This window comes from Rattus norvegicus, chromosome 5 (genome assembly GCF_036323735.1).
Source record: "Rattus norvegicus strain BN/NHsdMcwi chromosome 5, GRCr8, whole genome shotgun sequence".
In the NCBI taxonomy this organism is placed as follows: domain Eukaryota; kingdom Metazoa; phylum Chordata; class Mammalia; order Rodentia; family Muridae; genus Rattus; species Rattus norvegicus.
In genome coordinates, this window is record NC_086023.1 from 117,804,565 (window position 1) to 117,830,959 (window position 26,395).

General features: G+C 41.8%; 1 protein-coding gene across 10 annotated transcripts in view; it reads left to right on the forward strand.

Annotated features, from left to right (window-relative positions):
* Positions 1 to 26,395, forward strand: part of Nfia (nuclear factor I/A) — a 538,386-nt gene that overhangs the window by 445,559 nt on the left and 66,432 nt on the right. For all 10 annotated transcript variants that reach the window (XM_063287182.1, XM_063287181.1, XM_063287183.1 and 7 more), the window contains one exon: positions 15,895 to 16,023. In XM_063287182.1, the coding sequence (XP_063143252.1) occupies positions 15,895 to 16,023 (129 nt within the window). The remainder of the gene's footprint in view (positions 1 to 15,894; positions 16,024 to 26,395) is intronic.

The following is a 26,395-nucleotide window of genomic DNA, read 5'->3' on the forward strand; positions in this document are numbered from 1 at the left end:
AGGGGACAGACCTTACCCAGCCGATAGTAGTTAAAAGGGAACTGCGAATCTCAGTGGTGAGTTAGGGTCAGTTTCTTTAAAAGTAGGCAGTAAACAGGGTTCAGGTTGGAGTCCAGCTGAGAACCATTCCCTAACTTGAAAGAGTCTAGCCTTCCAACCATCAGCACAAGTAAATTGAGAATGCCTTCACCCACATTTCTTCTCAGTGTGAGCAGTTCTGTGGCCATCCTGTGAACCTCCCTCCCTTAGGTTCTCTGTGTCCTGAAAAGAGAGGACTCTGCAGGCTCTCTGCTTGTGCAACCTCAAGGTTTGAGGCTGTCCCTGCACGAGTGTGTCGCTCAACACCAGCAGATCTGAAAGAAATCTAATAAGAAACTACACCACTTGTCCATAGAACTCAGTGCTTTATTTAAATGTAAGTTTTAAAAAGCTACTTAAAACTACATGTAGTGGCCTATGTGATTCCTGCACTCGAGAGGTAGAAGCAGAAGGATGAGAATCATCATCCTTGGTTACTTAGTGAGCTCAAGATGAGTATGTGCTAAATGAAATTCTATCAGAAAACACACAATCTAATGTGAACTGTTCAAATGTTCTTCTATAGAAAACCATTTAAAACTCTAATGCATTAAATTATATATACATATATATTCATGATAACTATAATTACATTGAGACAACAAAACTATTAATAGGCAAAATTGTGCCAGTCACAATGATATAAATCCCAAACAGTTCAGTGTAAGACTTGGAGTCAAAATGGAATAAGTAATACAATTAATTAATTGCAATTTTTAAAACTATGCTATCAAAGATAAACTTCCAGGAATAAACTTATTTCCAGATTAAGTGAACTTTATTTTTAAAGGTCAAAGTATGTCCTCTGTTCTTATAAAAAGTTATTAAGTAGATAAATACATTTTAGATGTTTTAAAAGCATCTAAGGAAGACTCTTAACAGTTAACTGGTGACCCCAGGTTGGCAGAACTAGGGCTCTAGGCCTTGATAACTATAAGCACGGGTGAATTTTGAAAGTAGCATTGACTCACTGCAGCTCTGTAAATCATGTATTAGAAGTTAGGGATGATGGTGCACATCAGTAATTTCAACATCTGGGAAGCCAAGGCAGGATGCTTAAAAGTGCTAGGCCAGTCTGGGCTACCTAATGAAACCATACCAAAATCAAAACAAAAATCTCCCATTGTGCTTGGTTGCTTTCCCACACCTGCCGATCCTGATTTGACTGCCAGTAGCCCCTCTTCGGTTTCCAGAGTAGAAGACGTTTACCAATACGTACTTGTAGCTGAAGCATGTAAGAGGCCCATTATAGGGGCTGGTAGAAATGCTTCAGACTGGTGACAATAGTCCATTGATCACAGGCACTCTGCGGCACTAGCATAAATTAGGGGGAATGATTAAATCTCCCACAATCCCCTGCAGTAATGGGAATAGTCACCGTTACAGAACACTGCCGTGGGATCAATGTCTTGGCTTTTCTTCTACATTTATGGAGCAGTGGGAAAGCATCATTTGTGACAGTGTTCTCCCACCATTATCTCCTTAGTATTGGCACCTGCTCATTAGAGAATGATGTGCCATAGAGCACCAGTAGAGTAACAAGGATCTGTTCTTAATGAGCCTTACCAGAGAAATGTCACCTAAATAAAGGGTTATGACAGGAAAGCCCCGTTACCAAATGAGTGCTCTCATCACCCTTCAAAAATGTCCCTACGTTTTTATCAAGGCTGCTTTCTTAATGTCAGAAAATGCTTGAAGCCAACCCTTTCTATAAGACTCTAAAAGGCTGTATACTAGGAGAAAGATGTCTTTGCACATGCACATACATGCTGTGTTGTATGCCTCATGCATATATGACAAAGCGTGGCCAACAAAATTACCATTTACTTGGTTGGTTTTTTTTTCCCCCAAAGCAGCCTACAATACCTGGTAATATGACATTCAATCAATATTTGCTGAGTAATAAATATGAAGTTGGTGACCACGTGTATCCTATCTTGTCCTTTGAATCCAATCAATCACTTCGACATCAGAGTACTGAGCACCTCTGATGAAGGAAGAAGAGGAGTTTCTTTGACTTTGGAGAACCCAGAGGCATAATTTCGTAAATACAGAAGCTCCCAAGAAAACTAACGCTGTGTTTTTTAGCTGGTCTTGTGTAAATAATAGATTACCCAAGTCACCGAATCCTTTTATTTCATGTTTAAAGTGGGGTTGTGTAAATATTCTAGGGTGGAATAAAGACAGAGCCAGTGCCGACTGGCGAGGCTCACTGTGAAATCCTCTCTCTGTAAGCGGCTCGGGAGTCTCGCTTCCTGGGAGAAATCACACAATGATAGGAAGAAGACAAAAGCTACCGTGTATTGGCTTCTCACTACATGCAAAGTACTGTATCTCCCATTATCCATGGGGTCCCTTCAATATACACAGAGCATACTTAATAGAACTTGGGTGAAATAGTGCGTCTGTCTGCTGGTGAATACTGGAAAAACTTTGAAGTGTTATAAGAGGTGTGATACTATCGAATTTGATAGCATGCACACTACACCTCTGGAAGCATAATGTGCAAAGCCCTGTGCAAAGTGGAGGGTGGAATAGAAAATAGAAAAGGGAGACACTGGCTTCTAAGAGACTATGACTCACTAGGGGCAAAGGGCTTGAATAGCTAAGTCCGTCAGGAGACTCATGAGGTGTGGAGGGCAGACAGCATCGCAGTTTGGGAGTTCACTGATTGGCCTGGGCCACAGTCTCCCAGTGCACTTGTTGAGAAGGGCTTTTATACCAGCCCTCCCATGACTACTGGGCAGCAGTGAAGCCTGGTCCCTGTGTCTTTCTCTTCCCAACAGCCAAGTGTTTCGAGAACACCCGAAAAAGCATGCACATCGCAGGCACCTTAGAAATTCCACAGGAAGTACATGAGCTGGGTCCACCCTGAGCTAATAAAATGCATCACACCTCATATGGACCAAAATCTCCCTGTCTTAATAAACTACAGAGTTTTGACTTAAGGATGTAGAAAGGACAGGCAGATAGAGGTACATGATAGACCACAATTATTGCAGATCCCATATTTTGCATTATCTGTTAGATATTGCTAAAAGTTTCTTGAACTTCTGCAAGGTAGTTTAAATCTTTCATATAAAAACTAGAAAAGGTAGTTTAAATTTTTCATATAAAAAGAAGAATCTCCTTAAGTAACGATCTTATCTTCTAGACTTATAAACATAATGCAGATATGAGCCAGGCCATAATTTGATTAATAAAGAAGATATATTGGCTAATATTTTTGTCATCAGAACGCTGCTGGAATTTTAAATATATAAGTGTTTTATAAGTAACAGTGGTAGCCAATGGCAACACACTTTATTCTCAACTATATATACGCATACATACATATATCATACATGCATACATGTGAGCTAAACATACATGTGTTTATTTCACATATACCCATTTAATTTATTTAAAAAAAGATCAGATCCCATATCACTTATGGTAGTATTTACAGGCCGATTTCTCTCTCATTTACCTTCTGGTTCTCTACCATACTAAGGAATCTACTTAAATATTAAATGATTTTATGCTGTAGTATGTGTTGAAATAGACAACCGCTGCTTTTTAATAAGGTAGTTCTTTAATACTCCCGAGCAAGAGTCTTCTCTGTGAGGAATGGGAAGAGAGGAAGAAGGAAATCTTTGGACCCATACATCCCTGTCTCTCTGTTCAGGGTGTCAGCTTCTGGTGGGCCTGTGTGCTTGACCCCTGTTTTCCTGTAGACGATTACAATAATTCATCTAACTCCATCCATCCACAGGCTTCAGTTACATCATAAACTCATCAATTAATCAAAGACGTGGCACCCATTTGGAGATGATGGGTGAAGTGCGTCCGAGGAGATTCTGGGAAGTGCTCACATGCACATAGTAAATCAGAGACAAGTCCTGGTAGTGTCTGAACAGCACTCCACGTGCTCCAACGGAGAGGGTTCCCTCCAGCCTGATCACAGTGTCTGTCCCTCAGATGAGAGGGGGACTCAAGCATACAAAAGTCCCCTCATATTACAACATCTCTTAGAGGTGAAAAATTAACCCGAAATTGAAATGGCGCTGCATGTTAAAAGCAGTTCGTTGCTGCGACTTCTCAGAACCAAGGATTACTGATCCCCTCCCCACCTTTTTTTTTTTATCAACTAAAAGCCTATCTGAGCTTTTGGAGTCTTAAATCTAGGGCTACTATGATTCTTGGTTCTCTTATTTCTTTGATGTTAGGGCCTGCTTTTGGCCCAGTGCCTTGCATCACTGTGGAGAGAGGGTGCCACCAGGCACTGATTATGTCCAGAGCTCACTCAAACCAGGCTCCTGAGCGGCCATGTTGGGATGTGGGCCTTGTGTGTCCCTGTGCTTTATTTTAAATAATTCCAATTTCTTGGCATGTCCCACTGTACATGGAGTGAGGGATTAAAGTTCCCACTGGCATAGACAGAAATGCATTGAGCACATCAGAACTTGTAAGAGCATTGTTCCTTATCTGAGGGTCCTATGTAGTGCCCCCTGCTTCTGTCCCGTTAGAAAGCCTACCCTGGGAGTTGCTCAGCTACCGCCAGCTTCTAGCTCTAGTGACTTCCAAATACCAGAGTTACTTGGCCTTGATGCCAGTCAGAACACATCGCCTGTTCTTCAGCCGTGTAGTGCACAGCGAGAAGAGAGCATTTGTGGGCATGGCTCTGCATCCTTGCCTGCCTCCCAGCACTCCTGAGGCCCTTACAGAAGCCACACTGCCTGTTCTTTATGTTTTAACATACATTGTCTTTATTTTGGCATATTTTTATAATTTTTATTAAGCATTTTATTTGTTTACATTTCAGAGGATATCCCCCTTCCCTATCACCCTTCTACCAACCTTCCATCCCATTACTTCTCTCCCCACTCCCCTTTGCCTCTGTGAGGGTGCTCTTCCACCCACTCACCCACTCCCACCTCACCCCTCTAGCATCCCCTACACTGGGGCATCAAGGCTCCCTCCCCTTCCACTGATGTCAGATAAGGCCATCCTCTGCTACTTATGTATCTGGAGTCCTGGCTTCCTCTGTGTTTAGTCCCTGGGAGCTCTGGCTGGTCCAGTTAGCTGATATTGTTCTTCTTATGGGGTTGCAGTCCCCGTCAGCTTCTTCAGTCCTTCCCCTAGCTCTTCCCTGGGCTCAGTCTAATGGTTGTCTGTAAATATCTGCATCTGTGTTGGTCAGGTACTGGTAGAGCCTCTCAGGGAACAGTCATATCAGACTCCTGTCACCAAGCGCTTCTTGGCATCAGCAATAGTGTGGGAGTTTGGTGTCTACAGATGGCATGGATCTCTAGGTGGGGCAGTCTCTGGATGGCCTTTCCTTCAGTCTCTGTTCTATGCTTTTTGTCCCTATCTTTCCTTTGGACAGGAACATTTCTGGATTAAAAATTTTGAGAGAATAAGTGGCCTCATCCCTCTACTGGGGGCCATGCCTATCTACTGGAGGTGGTCTCTATTCTAATGTCCAATTCACATATAGGATTAAAAGGAGAAAGGAAAGTTGACCGTGCCTCAGGTCCAGTTATTATTTGATATTTGTCATTTTGAGGTGGTGATACCTGCTTCTAATTTGAAAAGTTCTTTCCATCAGTGGGTGTTTTTTTTTCTAGAAATTTTATCCCCAAAAGACTTAAGTAATAATTTTTCTCCTTTGGTGTGCTTATGTCTGTAAGTTTGTCTCTCAGCACTGAAGGCTCAAGATGCCTTTAGTTAAAAAGGGGAAAAACTTTCATAACACAGATCCATTGAATTTAGTTTATATCAATTTTTGTCCTGGCCACGCATTAGGAGAGTTTGCAGAAAAATGGTTTGTTACAGGTCACTACTATTTGGGTTACATGACGGTTGTCTTGAGTTGACTAACACCAGAGCTGGAGATAAAATCTGAACAGAGCAGGAACTACTTAAACACAACACTCATATTTAGCTGGTTTTCCCCATCAGGGGCAAGTTAGAAGCCATTGTCATGTGACTCTGAGTGGAAGGCATAATGAAGGAGACTGGCGTGTCCTCTTCGACATGTGTAGTAGTCACTGCGTTGGGGGATAGCCACTTGTAGTGCCCAGTGTCATTTGCTTTGTTGTTTTCTGAGCCCGTATGAAGACCTTTTCCTCACAAGTGCTGGATAAAGTTCATCCCATGAGTAGAAAAAGCTGTGAACGATGGTGCACTGCTAGCAACCCGTTCTGATTGGCCTGTGGGGAGTTGTCTGCTTAAAATTGGATCCTTGTGTTGAGTTTCCAAAAAAGGTGTGAATGTGAAAAACAAGTGTTAAATCATGACTCCAGAGAAAATGTCGGCCATGAGCAGTTTTTAGTCTAAGCAAAAACCAAACTTTAAAATTTGGATAAATAAGACAAGTTGGGGGAGAGGGTGAGTCACTAGCTCCCAAATCAAAGCTTCTTGGAGAAGCAAGTTTCACTGAACTCGAATGAGACACTCAACGGAGACATTGATTGAATGGAACTGACTCATTTTCTTAATTGATATGCAAAGCTCTGCCAAGCATTTACCCTTAGTGTCAGATAAGTAATTTTTAATAAAATATTTCCAAGACGTGAAGACAGTTAAGAAAACAGCACGGTTTTTAATAACTGCACTCGTAAGTAAACGGATCTATCATTATGTTGTCACAAAGAATGACAGAGAGCAGAAACACGCTGCTGATCCCTCACAGATAAGTGTGTAATGTAATTAGACAGACACCCTTCCTCTGTCGAATGCAGCATTAATCATTAGAAATGCAACTCACTCTGTTTGATCTGTCGCTGTTGTTCTAAAGGAACAGCCATCCGGCGAGCCGCCGGGCTGTAGTGACTCATGGATTTGTATGATTGGTATCAGAATTTCTCTTGATTTTTGAATGTTTGAACACTGCTAATAATTCTGTGGCACTTTTGCACGCATGACGATGTATTTGAGATGTGGTGCTTTGTTTTGTTTGCAAAATATCAGTGCGATAAGTATTCTTGAACTCAAAATATTTTTAAACTTTGAAATGGTCTTTGGGCTCATCTGAAATGATGGCATCATTTATAGTCAGATTTTCCTGAAAAGGATGGGCTTGAAGTTGTCTGCATTAAATTGTAGCCTAAGACTTTCTGTGAAAAACTGTGTCCAAATGATGAAATGCATTGCCCCTTTCCAACATTCATAAGCACTGACTTTAAAAAAAAAATCCATTTTCTTTTACCATGTAGCTTCATCTTTGAACTGTGAATTGCTGAATTGTTATAAAGAGATATCAGTACAATTTACCGCACAAGTGTATCTTCCCACTCTCTCAGTAACTCAAAGGCCTTCCAGGATACAGAAGAGGGTTGATGAAGGATAGCAGGCAGATTTCACTAAGTAACAGGTGGAGGTCAGTGGAGTTTATTTGTGGGGATGAGCACGAACAGAGGCGAAGCATCAAATGCTTTGCCATAATAAGGTTTAGCAAGAAAACGCTGACTGTACCAAGCTGAGATTCTCGCTGACAGAACCTTTTCTTGTGTTTATTACTTGATTTCACAGTTCAAGCGATTTGAAGAGGCCTAAAATTATATTCTCTTTCCCTTATGAAATGTTTCAATCAGCTTCAAATTTTTCACTTCAAATAAAGTGATAGGTGCTTTCCATGTGTCCAAGAGCTGTTAAGGTAAATAGAGCCCTCCTGCCGCCATTACTCCACATAGTTTTCTGATTAAATCTTGCCAGTGGAACCCTCAAATCCCAAGTATTTGATTATGGTTTAAGTAGCAGGCAGGGACATATTTTAATAGATGCTTAAGTTGGTATCACTGGGGCTAGTGTTATTTGCTCAGAAGAGCATGAGTAAGGATTTTGATGAAGTGCAAGCATTGTATTGCCGTGGCTTCTAGGAGGTGAGAAGAAAAGCCTTTCGGTTCCCTATTCTTCCAGATTGTTCACAGGCTTGGCTTTTAGAGAGTTTACATGACCTTCACACGCCTGTCTTTCACAATAACATCCAGAGAAGTAAAGTCGCCACCGTTGCCCCAGAGGGTGAGAAAGCAGGACGTTAGTTACCCCTGCACACACAAGAGCTGCCACATAGAACATTTACCTCAGTGCCAGCACAAGCACCTGCTCTGTGAGGCACTGTGACCATCGGCCGCGCATGACTAAACACCCAAAGTGTGGTGACGCTGGGTGATGGAATCTGTAAACTAATGCATGTGTACTGGAGTAGCTTCGTGTGGCTAGCATCCACCATACTGGACAAGGCAGATGCAAGCCAAACAGGCGTGAGTATTGGCTTTCGCAGCTGTGTATCTAAACAGAATGAACAAATGCTTTACCGTGTTACACAGATAATTGTTTTTGCAGGAAAAAAATCATTTGTCTCATAATTTTTTCTCTTTACTCACAGTCCTGTGAATGTGAGATTGCTGTGTTGAGCCAAGGCTGGGCCATCCCATAACATGGGGTAGGAAGAAAGGCCGGGGGCAATGGGATAGATAGAGAACACACTGTCTCCTAGACACATGGGAAGCAAGGCACACACTTTGTTCTTGTCCTATTGCTGGGCTGTGTTTGTGTGGGTTTGTGGGGGTTTTGCTGTTGTTTTGTTTTGTTTGCTTTGTTGTTATTCTTGTTTTAAGAAAAAAGGAAGTGACATCAGTTTGCCCAAGAAACCAGGTTCTCAGGTGCATTTTCTTTACGTCTAGGTTGATTTTCCATAGCTGTACCTGGCTCTTCCCTCAGGAGAGAACATTCGGAGTACATCAGAGAATCACTACTTCTTTCCCCTAGAATGATCTGTATAGTGATGTCCTCCATGCTCCTTTTTCAGGAAAAACCATAAGCAACAACAAAACCCTGAAGAAGTCACTGTGTCCCCAAGCCTTTTAAACCACCTGGACATCTTTATAAGGTGCTAATTCTTCCAGAGATTTCCTTGTAGTTTTCTTTAAATGGTTGAGTATGGCATAGAAAGGATAGCGTTTAGAAGCTTTTTTAGTTTCAGTGTATTCTCCCCATTATAAAATGATGTCCAGATATTTTTGTTCACTGAAAAGAGCTAACAGCCAAGTGTTTTACCTCTCAATTACCCAGTGTGCTAATTACAGTAAGTTTGTGTTACAGTGAACCCTAATGCTTTTTATCACTACTACAGAAATTTAAGGAAGGTACTCACTCTATCTTCAGCTACATCCTCATGTCGCATACTGTATGTTTACAACTACTAGAGCAGAGTTTCCTCGAGTGGTCATGAGTCTGCCCGCTCAGCATCTTCGTTTAGCATCACGGCTGCTAAATCTGGTGGAATCATGTGGAATAGTTGCGATAGTTCTAGAAAGGCCCTGTTCTTGCCAGGGGTAGGGCGTAGAATGTCTCACAGTCCTACAGTTGGGGAGATGAGTCCAGGATTTCATCCTGAGCTTGAGAAATGTCAGTGAAATTGACACTGGAGTAACTTCCTGTTCCCCACAGTGCCACCTGAAAGGTGTAATCTAAGTGCCTGCCTGTAAGAGGCCAATCATAAGAGTGGTTAACAGCATTTACACAAAGAAAAGTTCTTCACTGCCACTCATAACCTGGATGTAACCCAGCTCCTGGCATGGAGATAGCACTCAGAGAAGTAAAGAGTTCCTTCCTTTCAGTACATACCCTTACCCTGAGGTAGGTAGGTAGTTCAGCACTCAGGGAACTCAGGCAGCAGGATCAGGAATTTAGACCAGCTATATAGAAAGGAAACCGAGGGAGAGGATAGAGAAGGAAAGGCAAAGAAAGGTTATGCTCAATTCTTAGAAGAGTGTTGCATGGAAAGGAGAAAGAGTTTTGGGTGTGTGGGTTCAAATCCAGGCTTCTGCACTTACTTAGCTGCAACCCCTCACCTTCTCCATCTTTACTCCCATAGTCCTCCTCTCTGTGAGCCAACCTTGCATCTACTGGACTATTCCCAAGCATTCCTGACTTGCTCCTACCTACAGAAAGTTCTTCATACCTCCTTCCTGTCCTTATGTGTGGCAGACCTAGCCTACTGTTTGTGCTTTTTGCAAGTTCAATTACCCATGATCCTCTGTGCTCCAGAATGTTAATATTCATCTTGATTTTCAAGAAGCAGAAATCATGGTTGCTTAACTTAAGGTGCTTTGAGCCTGCATGTAACATTACCTTAGCAGATCTTTAGTCTGTCTAATGAGGCTACAATCAAATTCTGTCTAGCCTGACTGTCCAGCAAGTTGCCAAGGACAGGGTGTTAAAAGGTAGTCCTGATTTTGAGTAAATTTCTTAACATCCCTTAATCTGTAACACCTGCACTGGTAGATTGTAGGTAGGCAAAGATAATACCCATATCTGAAATTAAAATCTAAGAAATTAAGATATTTGTAAGTACACAGCACATAGTAGGTACTCCCTAATTTATAGTTTTATTGTTTTCTGTTGATTTTTTGGAAATGATTAATATACAGGAATTTGATATCACTGGGTCTCTGCTGAGTCAGGAAATGAAGGTGTCTGGAAACCTTTAGGCTTGGAGTAATCCTGACCTGGAGTGAGGTACATCATACAGATGGTCACTGGGGATTAGAAACTGACAATAAAGAAGAGAAAAGCCAGGCTATGCCAAATACCATATACAGACCAGTGGTTTTCAACCTGTGGGTCATGACCCCCTTGGGGGTTAACAAGCCTTTCACAGGGCTCTCCCAAGACCATCAGAAAACACAGATATTTACATTACAATTCATAACAGTAGCAAAATTACAATTATGAAGTGGCAGTGAAAACAGTTTTATGGTTGAGGGAGTCACTACAATATGAGGAACTGTGGAAAACGGTCACAGCATTAGGAAGGTTGAGAACCACTGATAGAGACCAGCCTCACAGCATTTGGGGAGCTCTTCTAACCTGATTCATACTGAACCTTAAACCTGAAGGGCAAAGTGGCTTGTTCTATTTTCTCTCAAACACTCCGTGACTGTAACACTTGGACAGTCCTTGAAACTCAGCTTCCTATGTTAGTTATGACACTTTGAAGAAAGGAATTTGAATTTCATGCCCCAAACCCCAGCAATGGACATATGAGACAAGGTTACCTATAGACTGTACTTGGACAACTGCCTGAGAAAAATGACATCTGTACTAGCTTTTTGATGAAGCTAGCAGTGGCACTCCCTCGCCTTAGTGTCCTTTTAAAATCTCTGTCCAGAGATGGTAGGGACGGCTCATTGGTTAAGAGCGCTTGTTGCCCTTAACTTGACCTGCACCCATACAGTGGTTCACAACCATCTATAAATCCAGTTCCAGGGATTCCAAAGGCCTCTTCTGACTTCCACAACACCAGGCTATGGTATATACGTGTGGTATACATACATGCTCTCAGGCAAAACATTCATATACATAAAATAAATTAATTCATTAAATTAATTTTTCACTCTCATTGGAAATTTAAATTTATGGTTTGCCCTCCCTTGCCACCATTGCTCCTATAATCCCTGAAAGTAGCCCTTGGAGGCCTTTTAAGTAGTGACAACCTTGTAGTGCCTGTAGCAATTCCTTCTCAGCTTCTACTGTGGAGTTCTTGATCAAAGTCTCTGGTAAAGCCCATAATCTGGGGGTAGAGTAGTTAAAATTATGATTCTATTTTCCTTTTTCAGGACTTAAGGTAAATCTTAATTTCTCTAGGAGAACCTAAGAATTAATGAATTAAATATTAACTAATCTTACTTGTTAAAAGCTACTTCTTATAAGAATCAGGGGAAAATAACTATTTTCAGACATGTTTAATCTTTTTAAAAGAAAAAATAACCACTAATTATATCTCTCTTCCCCTCACCCCAAGAAAATTATACCCTATTCCCTTTTGTATGAGGTGGTGTCGTTTTCTCTGAATTAAGTGTGTCCTAGAGGAAAACCTTACAATTTAGGATTAGGTAGGTAAAAATAATGGAGACTTCTTGAAATCTAGAGAGTGTGAATAGCAGGTGTTGCTATACATAATTCGAAAATCCTGTTGGTTCTTATTTCAGATGACAGGTTGGCACATACTTAGCAACTGAAAGCAACACAGATTTTGTATGTCCCATTTCCAGGGTTAGCAGTCTCAGTACCAGGAGCTCAGGTCTCTCTCAAGGGTGCCAGCATGGTCTTGTTCCCTCTGTAGCCCTCTCTGGAGCTTAGGGTCCTCCTTCAAGTCTTGATGGTCATTGGCAGCATTCAGTGTTCTAGCTTTAGGACCAAGGTTTTGGCTTTCTTAAAGTTTCATTACTCTAGAAAGTGCACCAAAGTTAAAGATTTGGTTAAAGCTTCATTACTCTAGGAAGCGCACCAAGGTTAAAGATTTGGTTTGTAACAGAAATCCCTAAAGTTATCATTTGTACCATAATTCTATAACTCCAATGCAGAGGGAATTGGTGAGAGAAGCTTTAACAAGGAGTTAAGGTCAAAGTAACTTAAAAAGCCAAACTATTTCAAAAGCAGAAGCCGAGATGGACATTCTGCAGCTTTTAACACGGAGTATTTTACTCGTGTTTTGAAATTTCATCTGGTCAATTAAGTATACAAAACAAATTAACCAAAACATACATTATGCATGTAGAAAAATATTAGAGTATATAACAAGAAAATGGGCTCAATATAAGTCTTTAAAAATTGAAAACGCAAAGTAATTTTGAGCTTCATGACAGCCTTAGGGTTCATATTACTTGACTGTGATAAATTTAGAAGATTAGACATAGTCTGGCATGTTGTTCTTACATGCTGACTATGCTTCTTCCCTCTTTAACTCTTTCAAGGAGGTGTGTGTGTGTGTGTGTGTGTGTGTGTGTGTGCGCGCGCGCGCGCGCGCTCAGAGCTTAGACCTCCCACCTTGTTTTTAGGCAGGGTCTCTCACTGTTTGTGCTGCTGTACTGTGTGACGCAGGCTAGCCAGCTGGCAAGACCATGCCACACGGGCTGCATATACTTGCATATGCTTGCATAGGACTAAGCATGCTTGGCTTTACCCCGTCATAGGAGTGCAGGGACTAACCATGCTTGGCTTTACTTGGCTTTATGTAGGTCCTGGGGTTTTGGATGCAGGTCCTTATGCTTCGATGATAGTACTTGGACCACTGGCCTTTCCCAAAGCCCGTATTTTGCAATTTCTTAAAAACCACTCAGCAACTTGATCATTCTCCACCTGTTATTGTCCAAGTTATGCTCAAAGTTCCATTTTTGCCCAGCAAGCATTGAGGGGAACGGTGAGCATTCTGAAGAAACCACAGCTTTCTTGAGTCAGTCACTTGCTCCCTTCAATATTGTTGGTTCAGTACCACGATTCCATCAATGCTTCCATTGTTAAAAAAATGAAATAAAATCCTCCGTCTTCAAAGTTTTGACATTTTCCACTGCTATTCTATTTCTGTGTCTTTCCTAACATGTAATTCCGGTATTTGCCTGAATTTAAAGTAGTAGAATAGGAGGTAGCCCAAGACTTCCACTGTGCAGAAGAGATTTGAATGGCTTGGGAGATTTGTTGACACTTTTGTTGTTACTTTTTTTATCTGAAGGCGTTCCTGCAGTGTTGTCGAATTGCAATGCTTTGCTTAGGTTACTGGCAGGGACTGCTCACCCACAACCTCAGGGTGCCCTAGCTGTTGGCACACTGGTATGGTGTGATCTGTAGTCTTTTCAACAAATATAATCAGTGCCACTAGGACTGAAAATTTTGTTTTTAATTCCAATCGAATAGGGATTGGCCTAGATGAGTTTGATTTAGGAGTGTGAATAGCATGAAATCGCACAGCCACCCAACATGTACTTGCATTTGACTTGTTAGGAGTGCACTGACTAGTTTGTTTTCCTCTTGAGATGAAAGCCTGAGTTTTGTCATTTCAAAGCCATCTATGTGTGAAGTCACAGGTAAAAGTGCAGTCTGTACGTGGAGTGTAACGGTCACACACACAGAAGAGACAGACAGACTGACAGAGAGGGAGAGACAGAGAGACAGAGAGAGAGATTATCTTTTGGGATACTTTGGTACATTTTAGAATCTTTGATCAACATATTTAACCTAGAAAAGGCCTAGATACACTTCATACCCAGATGCATTTGGATATCATGCTATAGAATAGCATTAATCTCCAATTTAAAATAAAACAACAGACATGTCTAGGTATAGTCTCTCTCTATAAAAATACTCACCATCGTTCATGGTACTAGCACTTACTCAGTGACAGTTACTAATGTCAACAGACCAATTACTTATTTTTTTCTATTTTTCCCAAGTAATTCTCAGATCAGAGGGGAAAAAAATCATAAGTAGACATGTTTAAATGATTTTCCTTTCTTTTTCTGATGCAGTGCAGATCAATTTATGCTGGAGACTTGAGATTCCAGATTTGCCCTGTGATATGAAGATTTGACGTCATTTCCTTTTTTAAATACCTAAACCTCTGTCGTCTCACCTGGCACTCCCCCAAATGCACAGGGGCCTCCAGTTGTGTCTGTTAGCACAGTTGCTGAGAACACCCAAATCTAGTAATCACGACGAGCTCTTATCTCATTATTCCCCCCAGTACTTTTCTTTCCAGCACATTTCCCAAGTTTGAAATGTTGTGAAAAATCCTAGACACTGTAGAAAAATGCTATTTTGTAAGACAAGGTTTTCTTTTATTTCCTTAGCCCAGAGGTGATATACGTTCATCATAGAAAGGGCAAGGAAGCAAAAGGAAGCAAGGGAAACCACAGAAATGTAACTCACTGAGGGAGCCGCGGTCACAGAGCACGCACAACTCCCAGTTCTTTCTCTGCATAGAAAAAAAAAACCACGCAAATTATGTCGTGCATTCTGTGATTGATGCACTGCAACATCCCGTGTTGTAATTGGCTTTTCAGTCAGCGTTACAGTATAAATATCTCCCGTGTTGTTATTCTTTTACAGTATTCTTTTCATTGGTTAGACCATATTTACTGAACCAGTCCCAATTGCTTGTATTTTAAGGTTTTTTTTTTTACTTTTATCTTTTCTTTTCCTGTTCTATAAATAATTCACTGAAAGAACATCTGAGCCGCTATTATCAAGGGCATTTTTATGTTAAAAAAGCTAAATTATTTAAAGTGTAGAAAAATGCTTTGGCGCTGAAATAAGGTAACTGACAAGACAAAATGATTGCATGTGTGGCTGCCTTTGTGTGCTTAGGCAGCCTCCTTTGTAAGGGTCCCAAAGGTCACAGGCACGTGACAAATTCACTGGAAAAGTTGAAGCCTGTGTAAGTCAGATTTCTGTTACTATAAGAAGTACGGGGGGGGGGGGATGGAGCTTTTGAAGAGAATTCTAATGCTCTTAGAGGATCTAGTTCATGATCAGGTAGACCTCCCAGACTCACTGGTGCTTGGCAGCAAGGTGTGGAGAATACAGTAAATAAAACTGCTTCCCTTTAGCCAGGAAGCAAGAGAGCAAGATGAATGGATCAGATCCTGGGATCCCACTCAGTAGTCTCTTCCTTGACCCGCCTCTTAAAGGCTCCTCCTCTACCTGGTAGAGCTACTTGGGATAGGAAGGTCTTAAAATGCAGGCCTTTTGCAGAGGACTCTGAAGACCCAAGATACAGAAACCCCCATACAGAGGAGGTCAACAGTCTCCCAAATGGACTATAAGTTAAAACAATAGATTAAAACCACTTCCAGAACTGCCTGAAGGTGGGGAGCATTCTGTTACTGATCTTTTCTTTCCTGTGACAAATTCAAAGCAATTTAGTATACATTAACATTTACAGATGATTCCATTTTATCCCCCTCCCCCCACTCTCTAAGTGTTGTCTTCTTGGTCACACAAACTGTTGCTCTGTAGATTAAAGTTGCCTCAACGATCACCCCTTCTTGCCAGGCATGCCATCTCCAACCACTCTGAAGAAGTCTGAGAAGTCTGGTTTCAGCAGCCCCTCCCCTTCGCAGACCTCCTCCCTCGGAACAGCATTCACACAGCATCACCGACCTGTCATAACAGGACCGAGAGGTGAGTTGTTCCCCAGAGTCCCACAGGGTCTATAGCATAACCTTGAGATCCAAGTATCAAAGTGGGGAGACAGCGAGGACTCCCCTGTACACTACTGCGAGGCAGGGAGTGATCCAGTTCTTATACTAGAGGATAATCTGACAACTTTAGGGACCAACGAGATTTGACATCCAATCTATTGCTCTAAAGTTAACAGACACAAGCCTTTTCCGTTTGAGGGACCAAAATCCAATGTGCCCCCGCGCTGTACGTGCGCATGCCTTATGTGAGGTGTTTGGTGAGTGCTTTTCCACGTGGTCAGTTACATATCTTTCAAGTGACAAATGTTTTTCGGCCTCCCATCCTTACTGAATCGCTACAGTTATGTGGCATTCTGTGTTGAGGTTTGCGTCAGGGTGCTGATGAGTCGTCTTCATCCCCTCCTTTTGAAGTGGTAGATAGCTTGTCTGGTTTTCATTGCAATGTCAATGTTTTCCTTACTTCAGTCTGGTGTCCTTTTAAGTTTATTATTAAAATGTGTCCACAAGAAATACGATTTGTATTTCACATTGAAGACAAGCCTTAAACCCCCAAAGGATGTCAGCAAGTCACTTAACTTGATCCTATTGCAAGATGAAAATATTTATTAGTTTATTTACAAAGCTCCCACAGTAGGAATATGACTAACTGTGACCACATCTGCACCCCTCCACCAGATTGTCCTTTAGGTCACTTATGTACCAGCTGACATGACAAAGCACCCTGGAAAGTTACAGTCTTTTGTCTACTTTGACATATACCTGGGAAAACTGACTCTGTTAGGCCCACTGAATTCATTTATGAATCTGAATCCATTTATGCATACTGTTATAACCCCAAGAAAGGAAATATTGTAGTTGAGAGGGATACACAAAGCACATGTGAAAACTCTCACTAACATAAAATGGGGGGGGGTGCACGGGAAGCAAATTCTATGTCAAGAAACTTCATCCTTAGAGATACAATGTTCTCATCAGGATCTCTGACTGTTCCATATGTGTACCTATGGTATAACCACGGATGCTTACCATATATTCATACACACATATGTGCATATACATATATATTGTATATACATATTATACATCATATAGAGAAATGAGAATTTACATCTGAGTATTTGAACAAGTCATTAAATTAGTTAGTAGTACATCCCCTTACCACTAATATGTGTCGAGCATCTAAACTTATAGCAGGAAATGGGAGGTGTGAAACCATTTTGAGTCAGAATATTTATGGTCCGAGGAAGATATGTATTTTATATATCATTTTTATTGTCAGTTTAACATATTCAAATGTTAACTGAATGTCAGAGGATGGGGATGCAGAATTTCCTTCATTTGTTCATTAAAGATTTACTGAGTACAAGCCTCTGTGTAGACACTGGGGCCAGTGTTTCCTGCCCTCGTAGAACAGAAGAAAGGAAGTGAGCATTAGGAAACACTGGTGTGTAGCAGGCTACTGTCCCTTTGTATAAAATGAAGAGACTTGAACAAATGGATAGCATTGAAGTCAAATCTAACAGAACCATAGTCATGGCAGCTATTCTAAACAAACAGTGCAACAGGGCAGTGGGGCTGGAGAAGAACAGCTTCCAGGATCACTGGGGAGGCAGCCTTCGCACTCCTGTATACCTTCTGGTATTACATTGTCCTCACCAAGGCGAGGGTCCCATCAGAGAAGGAACCTTTCCTCTCAAACTCACATTCTTATGTGAAAATTACTGGAAAGCAGTATTTTTGGAAACTCTGAAGGGCATAAACAATATACATGTGTTATTCTTTATTCAAAAAATACCAAGGGGACCTACTGTGTGACCTGGCTTCGGGCTGTGTTTCTGTGAAATGCTATGGCTACCTAGTACTTACCCCCAAGTGCATGATAACTAATCACACTGCATTGGGCCAGAGAAGACTTCCTTAGCACACAACACATGGATCTTTGACATCCCGCTCACATTGGTAGTCATAAAAATGTATGAGAAAATAGAAGCCTAGTTTAAGAATTGTGGAATACCAAAGATTCCTTGTTTTTCACCAGAATTCAAGACAAGTCCCAGCATCCTTAGCCTTTCTGGGAAGTTTGCTCATGTACCCATCCTCACTAACCCCCTCCTACCCCTTAATGGTCTGTCACAGGCCTTGGTGTAGGGTGATGATACCCTTCAGTTGCTTCTCTGTGCTAAGAATCCCTCCGCTAAGAGTTAAGACGGGCAAACTAGGGCATTTGTTGGTTAAGATATTTTTAAGTTGAGATTTTTGTCACTTAAGGTGGCTGAAACAGTCCCTGTGGGCTCTGTGTTCCCTTCCATTGTCCTCTGAACCATTTGGAAAGCTCATGCCTACAACATCTGAGACAAAGACTAGTATTGTAAGATGAAGCCAAGTTTGAGGCGTGAAAGGCCTCCGGAAGCAGGCAGTGACTAACAGGGAACAGAATGTGCATGCGAGGGCATCCTCAGACACCTGTGCGTCTGCAAAGTTACCACTGCCAGACACAGTAAACTCCAGCCAATGTGTGTCCTCTGTCAGGTTCAGAGAGGAGAAGAGTGAGGCTCCTGGCATATGACTTCCTGCCAGAGTCACATGGTATACTGACCAGGCTGCTATATTGACGCCATTCTGCAAGATTTGTGCTGCCTTCCCTAAAACTCCCCACGACAAGTAGCAACCAGTGAGCAGCAACTGTGTGAGGTATCTCAGTCTCAGGCCAGAAGCCCGATCTCTTAACAATGCTACAGTGAAGCAAGGTCACTTTGCCCAATAAAAAGACGGCTCTATTTTCAACTGCAACACTGAACTGTGTTTGGGGATGTGGTGAGTCTCATTTACAAGGAAAACCTTTCTGGGTAAAGACTGCAGAGTGAAGGCAGAAAAGTTGGACCTTGACAGGGAGACACGGTATCATAATGGTTCTCTGGAGGTGTGTTGACTGCTACAATGTAATACCAGAGACTGAGTACCCTATATACAGCACAAACGTGATTCTTTATATCGCCGGAGACTGGGAGTCCAAAGTCAAGTTGATGGCCAACTTGGTGTCTGGCAAAGGTTCACACACTGTTTATGGATACTGGCTTCTTATTGTAGAGGGGCTACGCAACTCTCTCTGACTCCCATTGGCATCTAGGTACCCATCTGTGAGGGTTGCACCTTCTTGATCTAATTGACTCCTAAAGGTCCCATCTTCTACTGAAGTTTCTCTTCAGATCATAGAAACGAAACCTTTTGCCTTTTTCTGAACGTCCCACCTCCAATACTATCTCATTGGAATTAAGATATCAACATATGCGGGTTGGGGATTTAGCTCAGTGGTAGAGCACTTGCCTAGCAAGCGCAAGGCCCTGGGTTCAGTCCCCAGCTCTGAAAAAAAGAAAAAAGAAAAAAAAAGATATCAACATATGCATTTTAGGGGACAAAGGCCTTCTGTCTATAGAAGCAGGTAAGCACCAAAACTAGAGGGTCAAATATGCCAGGGTTTGAATCTGTTCTATGTATGCCAATTGTGTAGTCCTGGTGCTTTGGTTTACTTTTCTGAAATTCTCCACCTAGAAAGAACTGTACTGTCAGAGGGGATGTGTATATGTGTGTGTGTGTGTGTGTGTGTGTGTGTGTGTGTGTGTGTGTGTGTGTGTGTGTATGTGTGTGTGTGTATGTATGTATGTATCTTATACACACAACCTGCCCACAGTGCAATTTATATAGTATTTTGGCACACTTGAGCTTACCACATGCATCCAGGTGTAATGTGATGAACTCGTGTCCTGTCAGTGTTCAAAAGTCTATGGTTTGCGCATTCCAGCCTTGCTGCTTTTAGATTATGGGTACTCAACTTGTGCTTCTTCGGACAGGAAGCTGCCTCAGCTGCACCCGCCCTGCATCTCGTCCTGCTCCTCAGCCTCCCGCTGCTTTGCGTACCAGCACATCCTCTCTAGCTTTGTCTTCCACTCTCAGTTAATGTTCAAGTCCGTCTCCTCCTGAAATAAGATATTCCGAGACCAGCATCGCTCACATATTTTACATCTTTTCCTCACCTGCTGGGCTTTAACATAATGCATAAATTAGAAGTAGTTAAAGTTTGTGTAATTACACACTCAAAAGAAGTTCAGCCCCCACCCCATCTCACACACACCCTGAAAACATCCCAGTGCTCCAGAAGGAAAGCAGCCGCATATGCAAAATCCTTCACATGCTACTTCCTAAGCTGGTGAGGAACCGCAGCCTTCAGCTACAGAGAACCGCCTGTGATGATCTAAGGAAGTCTTTGGTTCTGGATGCTGGGGTCTGTTTTAGTTTCTGCTCTTCGGACCACTTCTCTGTGTGCACTGTAATGATGGGGGCATGTGGATTCCTTAGACTAATCTCTCTGACATGGCTTTCTTTGTGCCTTTGATATATCTCTTAGCCTTGTGGACTCAGTTGCACTATCCACACCCTGGGAATAATACTTCAACACCTATTTCTCTGTATAGTTAGAATCAAGCAAAGGGGTCAAACTGTCTTGGAATAACCTAGAACAGGAAAGTTGTTAAACTTCAATGAAGCCATTCTTGAGACCAAAGCAAATTTGTCATAAATGAGATGAATATGTTTATTAATTTTCCACATATATTTAAATTTTGGTAGAGTATTTGACTCTGCAAGGTATAAAGCATCTTCATTATTTTTAGAGTGAATCATTACTTTAATTAGTGCAGAGAATGTCACCACACCACACACACACACACACACACACACACACACACACACACGTATATACACATATATGTATACATAATACACAGATATTTAGTGTCATTCCACAAATTGTTAGGAAATTTGTCCAAAGTCAGAAATCATTAAATTACTTTTTATATAGCTCAAGTCAGAAACTCAAACAGCAACTTTTAAAGCCAAATATTCCAATATAATCTAAATATTAATACAGTGCCTACATACTGAGAAACGATGGTAGAAAAACACTCTTTGTCTCCCAAAGTCAAAGCACTTTGCTGCTGTAAGAGCAGAAGACTGTATGTGAAATCATTTCGATTCATGGCATTCAGGAGTCTCAGCTCTGAGCTGAGGTGTCACAGGTGGCATTCACGGGTGTCATGTGGTGTGGATGCCATGTGGAGTGGAAAGTACATATGCACTCAGAACCAAGGCTGCAGTAGTCACGTGACTGACCCACCTTGGGTTCGCTGCCTGTTTGATTTTGACTTATGTTTTAGGTATGCAGACCTTTTAGTCCTGCCAATTTTTGGACAACCCCCACATTTAGTCATATGACTTCACCTGAGGATACAATACACAGTTTTAGAAACTAAGCCCTCAAGCTTTTGTCTCTCTTTATATTTATTTATGTATGTATTTATTTATTTATTCACTCATTCATTTATTTAGTGCATGTGTGTGTATGTGTGTGTGTGTGCAAGTGTATGTGTCTGTGTGTGTTTGTGTGTATAGCTATGGGTGTATATGTCAGAGGGTGACTTCCAGGGATTCTTTGCCCAATATGGGATCCAGGCAATAAGCCCAGGTCATCAGGCTGGACAGCAAGAGCCTTTACCAGCTGAGCCATTGTTCCAACCTTTGTCTGACTCCATTTAAGAATTATTTGGAGTGATCATCAGTGATATTTTAAAGTTTCTTAAAAATATGAGAGTTCTTGAAGCTTATCTTTCTGCCTGAAGTCTTGTGTTTTTAAAATTAATGAGAAATGACACTTTAATACTTCCCACTAAGGAAAACGACTGTGCTTTAGAGATTCAGAAAGAGTAGCTTCAATCACAGACTGGGAGGCCGAAGGCAAAGATCTGGGCTCTAGGAATCATCCAGCCTAATGTGTCCCAGTGTGACCTAACAACGTGTCTACGGATATCAGAAAAACACCCTAAGTAATGACTTCAGAAAATTATAAGCCAGACTTTGTGATACAGGCCTGCTATGCAGCAAGAGGCAGAGGGAGGAGAATCTTCAAAGCTCATTAGAATACAGAATGACTTTAAGGCCAGCCTGCGTAACTTAGTGAGATTGTATTGTAAGATTTAAAAGTAAATTAAAAATTGGTTGTGGCTATACCCAATAGTAGGGTGCAAGTCTCCCATGAGCAGGAAATGATGGCCCAGGTTGAATCCCTGGTTAAAATAAAAACCTAACCTAGTATAATTCTGTGCTATTATGCCACCAAATGATACCAAGTAGTGAAAAGACTTCTTTATGATTTGAATATGGTTGGTTTCCCAAAGTTTCATGGAGGAGAACTTTGGTCCCCAGTGTTGCTATGTGTGTGTCCTGGTACATTTAAGAGAGGGAGTCTAGAGCAAGGTAACTATGTCAGAGACTTCTTTCTTAGGAAACTAATGCTGTCTCCTAAGGAAGGTCGAAGTCTGATTGGTAAGAATAGATTCATTCCTGATGGGGGGTTGTTGAAAACCTCGATTGCTCGCTGGTCTCCTATGTTCTTGCTTATACATGTGACAATTCTGACCATTTCTCTCTCGGCTTCTCTGTCACATTATGACCAGCATGGCAGTCACGGGTCACCAGAGTCTACAGGCACATAGTCTATAAGCACCTACCTTAGATATTTTGTTATAGTAACTCAGAACAGACAAGCAAAGCCAGGAGTCAGAGGGTGCCTCTTCTCAGTATGACCACTACGCACCTTCCTGACTTCCATCAACATTTTCAGCTAAAAAAACAGAGATTATGAGGTACCAGCTCATAACCATTTATAATTCTTTTCTTTTCACACTTATTTATTGTGTGTATGTGGGCATATTACGGTATTCTGCATGTATAGAGGTTATAAGACACACTGTAGAAGTTTCTCCCTCTAACACGTGGGTCTCAAAAATTAAATTAGGCTCTTCCAGCTTGGCAGCAAGCACCTTTGCCCACTGAAACATCTCATCAGCCAACCTTTTGTAGGTTCACACGCTCAGAACTATCCTGTATGACTAGTTCTAGCAACAAGGGCGGGTCCATGGTATAGATGTTGGGTTCTAGCTGAATGTAATGAATATGTATAAAATTTGGGTTATGTAAATTAATAGAAAATGGAGTGATATATTAGCAAGCAGTTTCTCATGAACTTGATATGACTTACAGGTAGCAATCTGAGCCAAGAGCAGAATTCATCTTCCTCAGTTCCTGTTCAGTAGTTTCTAACCTTTACTTTGCCACTGAGGGTTGGGGGAAAGCCACCTCCATTTAAACCTTTAGTTTGTCCCACACCTGACTAGTCCAAGACATGATGTGCCCATTTAGCTGTTTTGACAATCATGACGGAGCCTACGTTATCACACTGGGTTGTTTTATATAGCTCTCCTTAACAACCCATACATCTTCTTTCTCCGTCAGCCTCAGCCTCTGGTCCCTTGCTTTTAACAAAGGACATGGTTTCTGTGAGGCAAAAGTCACTTCAAACATGTTGTAAGCCGTTCTGGCTTGTCTAGATGTTAAAGTTAACTTGACCACACGCGTGACCACCTGCTGACCCATTAATTCCCACAGATGTTCACCAAGTGCTCACAACCAACACGGTACTCTTAGAGCTGCTGCATAGAGGGAGCCAGTGAGGCTTGACTCTGATCCCCAGAGTGCTTACCACTTAGCAGCTGAGGAGAAGAGCCAGCAGTTGTATGGTGGTCTGATCAACCCCAATCCGAAAGTCTGAAATCAAAAACGCGCACAGTGTGGGCCTGTGAGCACCGATGAGATGAGCACAGCCTGGGAGTCACATTGGTGCTCAGTATTTGGTAAATTTTGAATTTCACACTCTCAGGGTAGGGTTGTTTCATTGGTAAGTCTATACAGATATTCTTAAATCTAAAATAAAATCCAAACTCAGAAATATACAGTACCAAGCATTTCAGAAAACGGGCTTGACCTACACTGGGCTAGGAGAGGCACCAGATGCCAAGCAAGACAAAGAAGGGCACCCTCATGGGGAAATACCATGGCATTTGGCATTGTCAGAGTACACACAAGCATGATGCTTAACCCCATCTCAAGCCTTTTGCCATCTGTTTATCAGTATGCAAAATAGAGTGCGCTGAAAACAAATAATTTTGTAAGACAACGAGGTGCTGTGAAATTAAAATGAAGCGATTGCAGGTGAAGCTAAACCGCTACATCTGTGTGTGTGTGTGTGTGTGTGTATGAGAGTGTGTGTATATATGTGTGTGTGTATGTGAGTGTGTGTGAGTGTGTGAGTGTATGTATGTGTATGTGTGTGTATATGTGTGTGAGTGTGTGTGTATATGTGTGTGTATGTGTGTATATGTGTATGTGTGTGTGCGTGTGTGTGTGTGTGTGTAAGAGAGAGGGAGAGAGAGAGAGAGAGAGAGAGAGAAGGGTGGAGGAGGGAGGGAGAATATTGTTTAGGCGCCAAACGATTCTGAAAATATTCATAACATATACCAAAACGACAGTCCCATAAACCAAAAATTTGTTGTGCAGCTTTCAAAGAGTCAAGCTAGTCTCTGTTTGGAGAAGTCATCAAAACTTTACATGCTCTAAACGCTTTCTAAGTCCATGATCCTCCTGCTCTTTGTGATGAAACACGGAGTAGCTAAAGTCAACTGGATCTCCCAGTTTTGACCAAGAAAAATACACTGCAGAGAACTATGAGCACGAAGACCGTCTTCCTAGAAATCAAGGTCGCCATGAATGGTTGGAGGAGTATGGGCTTGTAACATGCACAGATGGTAAGAAGACAACAGGGAAGGAGAGGTTAATATGAAGGCAGCAGTTTCTAAATGGCAGTTACCATGTCTTTTTCTGCCCTGAATCCCTCCACCTTATGACTTGCCCAGGAGCACTCAATAAATAGTCCTCAAATAAAAGAATGTATGCATACATGTGAGTGAAACAAAGTATGGGAGCCCCATGTGATGGTGATGATGGTGATGATGATGGTGGTGATGATGATGATGGTAATACTTTATTATTAATGTTCAAGAACATGTATTTTGAAGCATTTATAGGATTTCCTAGAGTGTGCATGTATTCAATATTTGTAGCTATTTGGTTTCAGTTTAGAATTTATACCTTGGAACTGGGAAGATGGCTCAGAGGTTAAGAGTGTGGTTGCTCTTCCAGAGGTCCCTGGATCAATTCTTAGCACCCACATGGCAGATCACAACTCTCTGTAACTCCAGTACCATGAGATCCGACACCCTCACACAGAATACATTCGAGCAAAACACCACTGCAAATTTTTTTTAAAAGAAGTTTCCACCTTACTATGTATTAGGAAAGATTAGCTCAAAATTTCGGGTTCCTTTAAAAATGACACACATTTGCCTGTATTGTTTCCATCCACTGACAGGCTCGAAGGAGAGACATACCCTAGGGTCCCTTCACTGTATCCATGCCCCTACACTGTTGGCAGGGGTCCCCAAGGGGTAGTTTCTCAGGTGTTCCCCTGTCATCTGCAAACTTGGTGACCTTAGCTGTGAACCAGTTAGCTGATGCTCAACTGGATCTAATTTGTTTCTCCTGGGTTAGTGCAATTGAATCATCTCAAGACAATGAGAAGTAATTAAGTACCTGTGGCAAACAGGGTGCCGACATCCCCTGCCAGCAGACAGACGCACGGTGTTTATTTATTATTGGAGTTTGTCATCTGGGAAAACATGACATCGCCCTTCTCCGGGAGGAATTTCTCCTGTGGCTTTGCAGATCCAGGCGTCACAGACCTAACAAGCTCCACTCTGGGGCATGGGCAAGACAGGAAAGCTGTGGGTAACACAAAGCGAGCAGAAGTGCAGTGCCCAGCTTCACGGGGAAACTCATCCAGGGGCCTGGGAGTTAGTGGACGGCAGAGAGGAAATGCAGCATTCTAGCAAAGGCTCCTTAAGTATCAGTTCAGGAAATTATTAAATTCATTAGCCAGATACTTACAACCAGCTATTACTGCCCAGCCAAAGGAAAAACCAGAGCCAGCAAATGTTTTAAAACTACAACTAAACAAAAGTCAGGAAGCGTGTAATTAAAACTGTACCTTTATCGTATTATAAAGAGTTTCCCTGTGACATGGAAAATATTTAAAGGAGAAGGCTGTTTAGCTAATTTGTCTGCAAGGGAGCTGCAGAATGGAGAACAGTCCTAAATTAACTGTAAGGCCACCCACCGAGAGAACCCCATAAAGGGCCAGGGCAACTCAGCTTCGGGTTTCTGTAACTGTTCAATAATTACCAGATAAATGCATAACTCAAAGCTCTATTACACTAATAATCTGTATGTAGATAGATGTGTGGGACACCCTGCTGGGTTAATCTGTCATCCTGCAGGAAACTTTAAAGAGAGCTCCTATGTAGAGAGATCATGTTAATGTGCTGTCCGGGGAGGACAGGTTAGAGTAG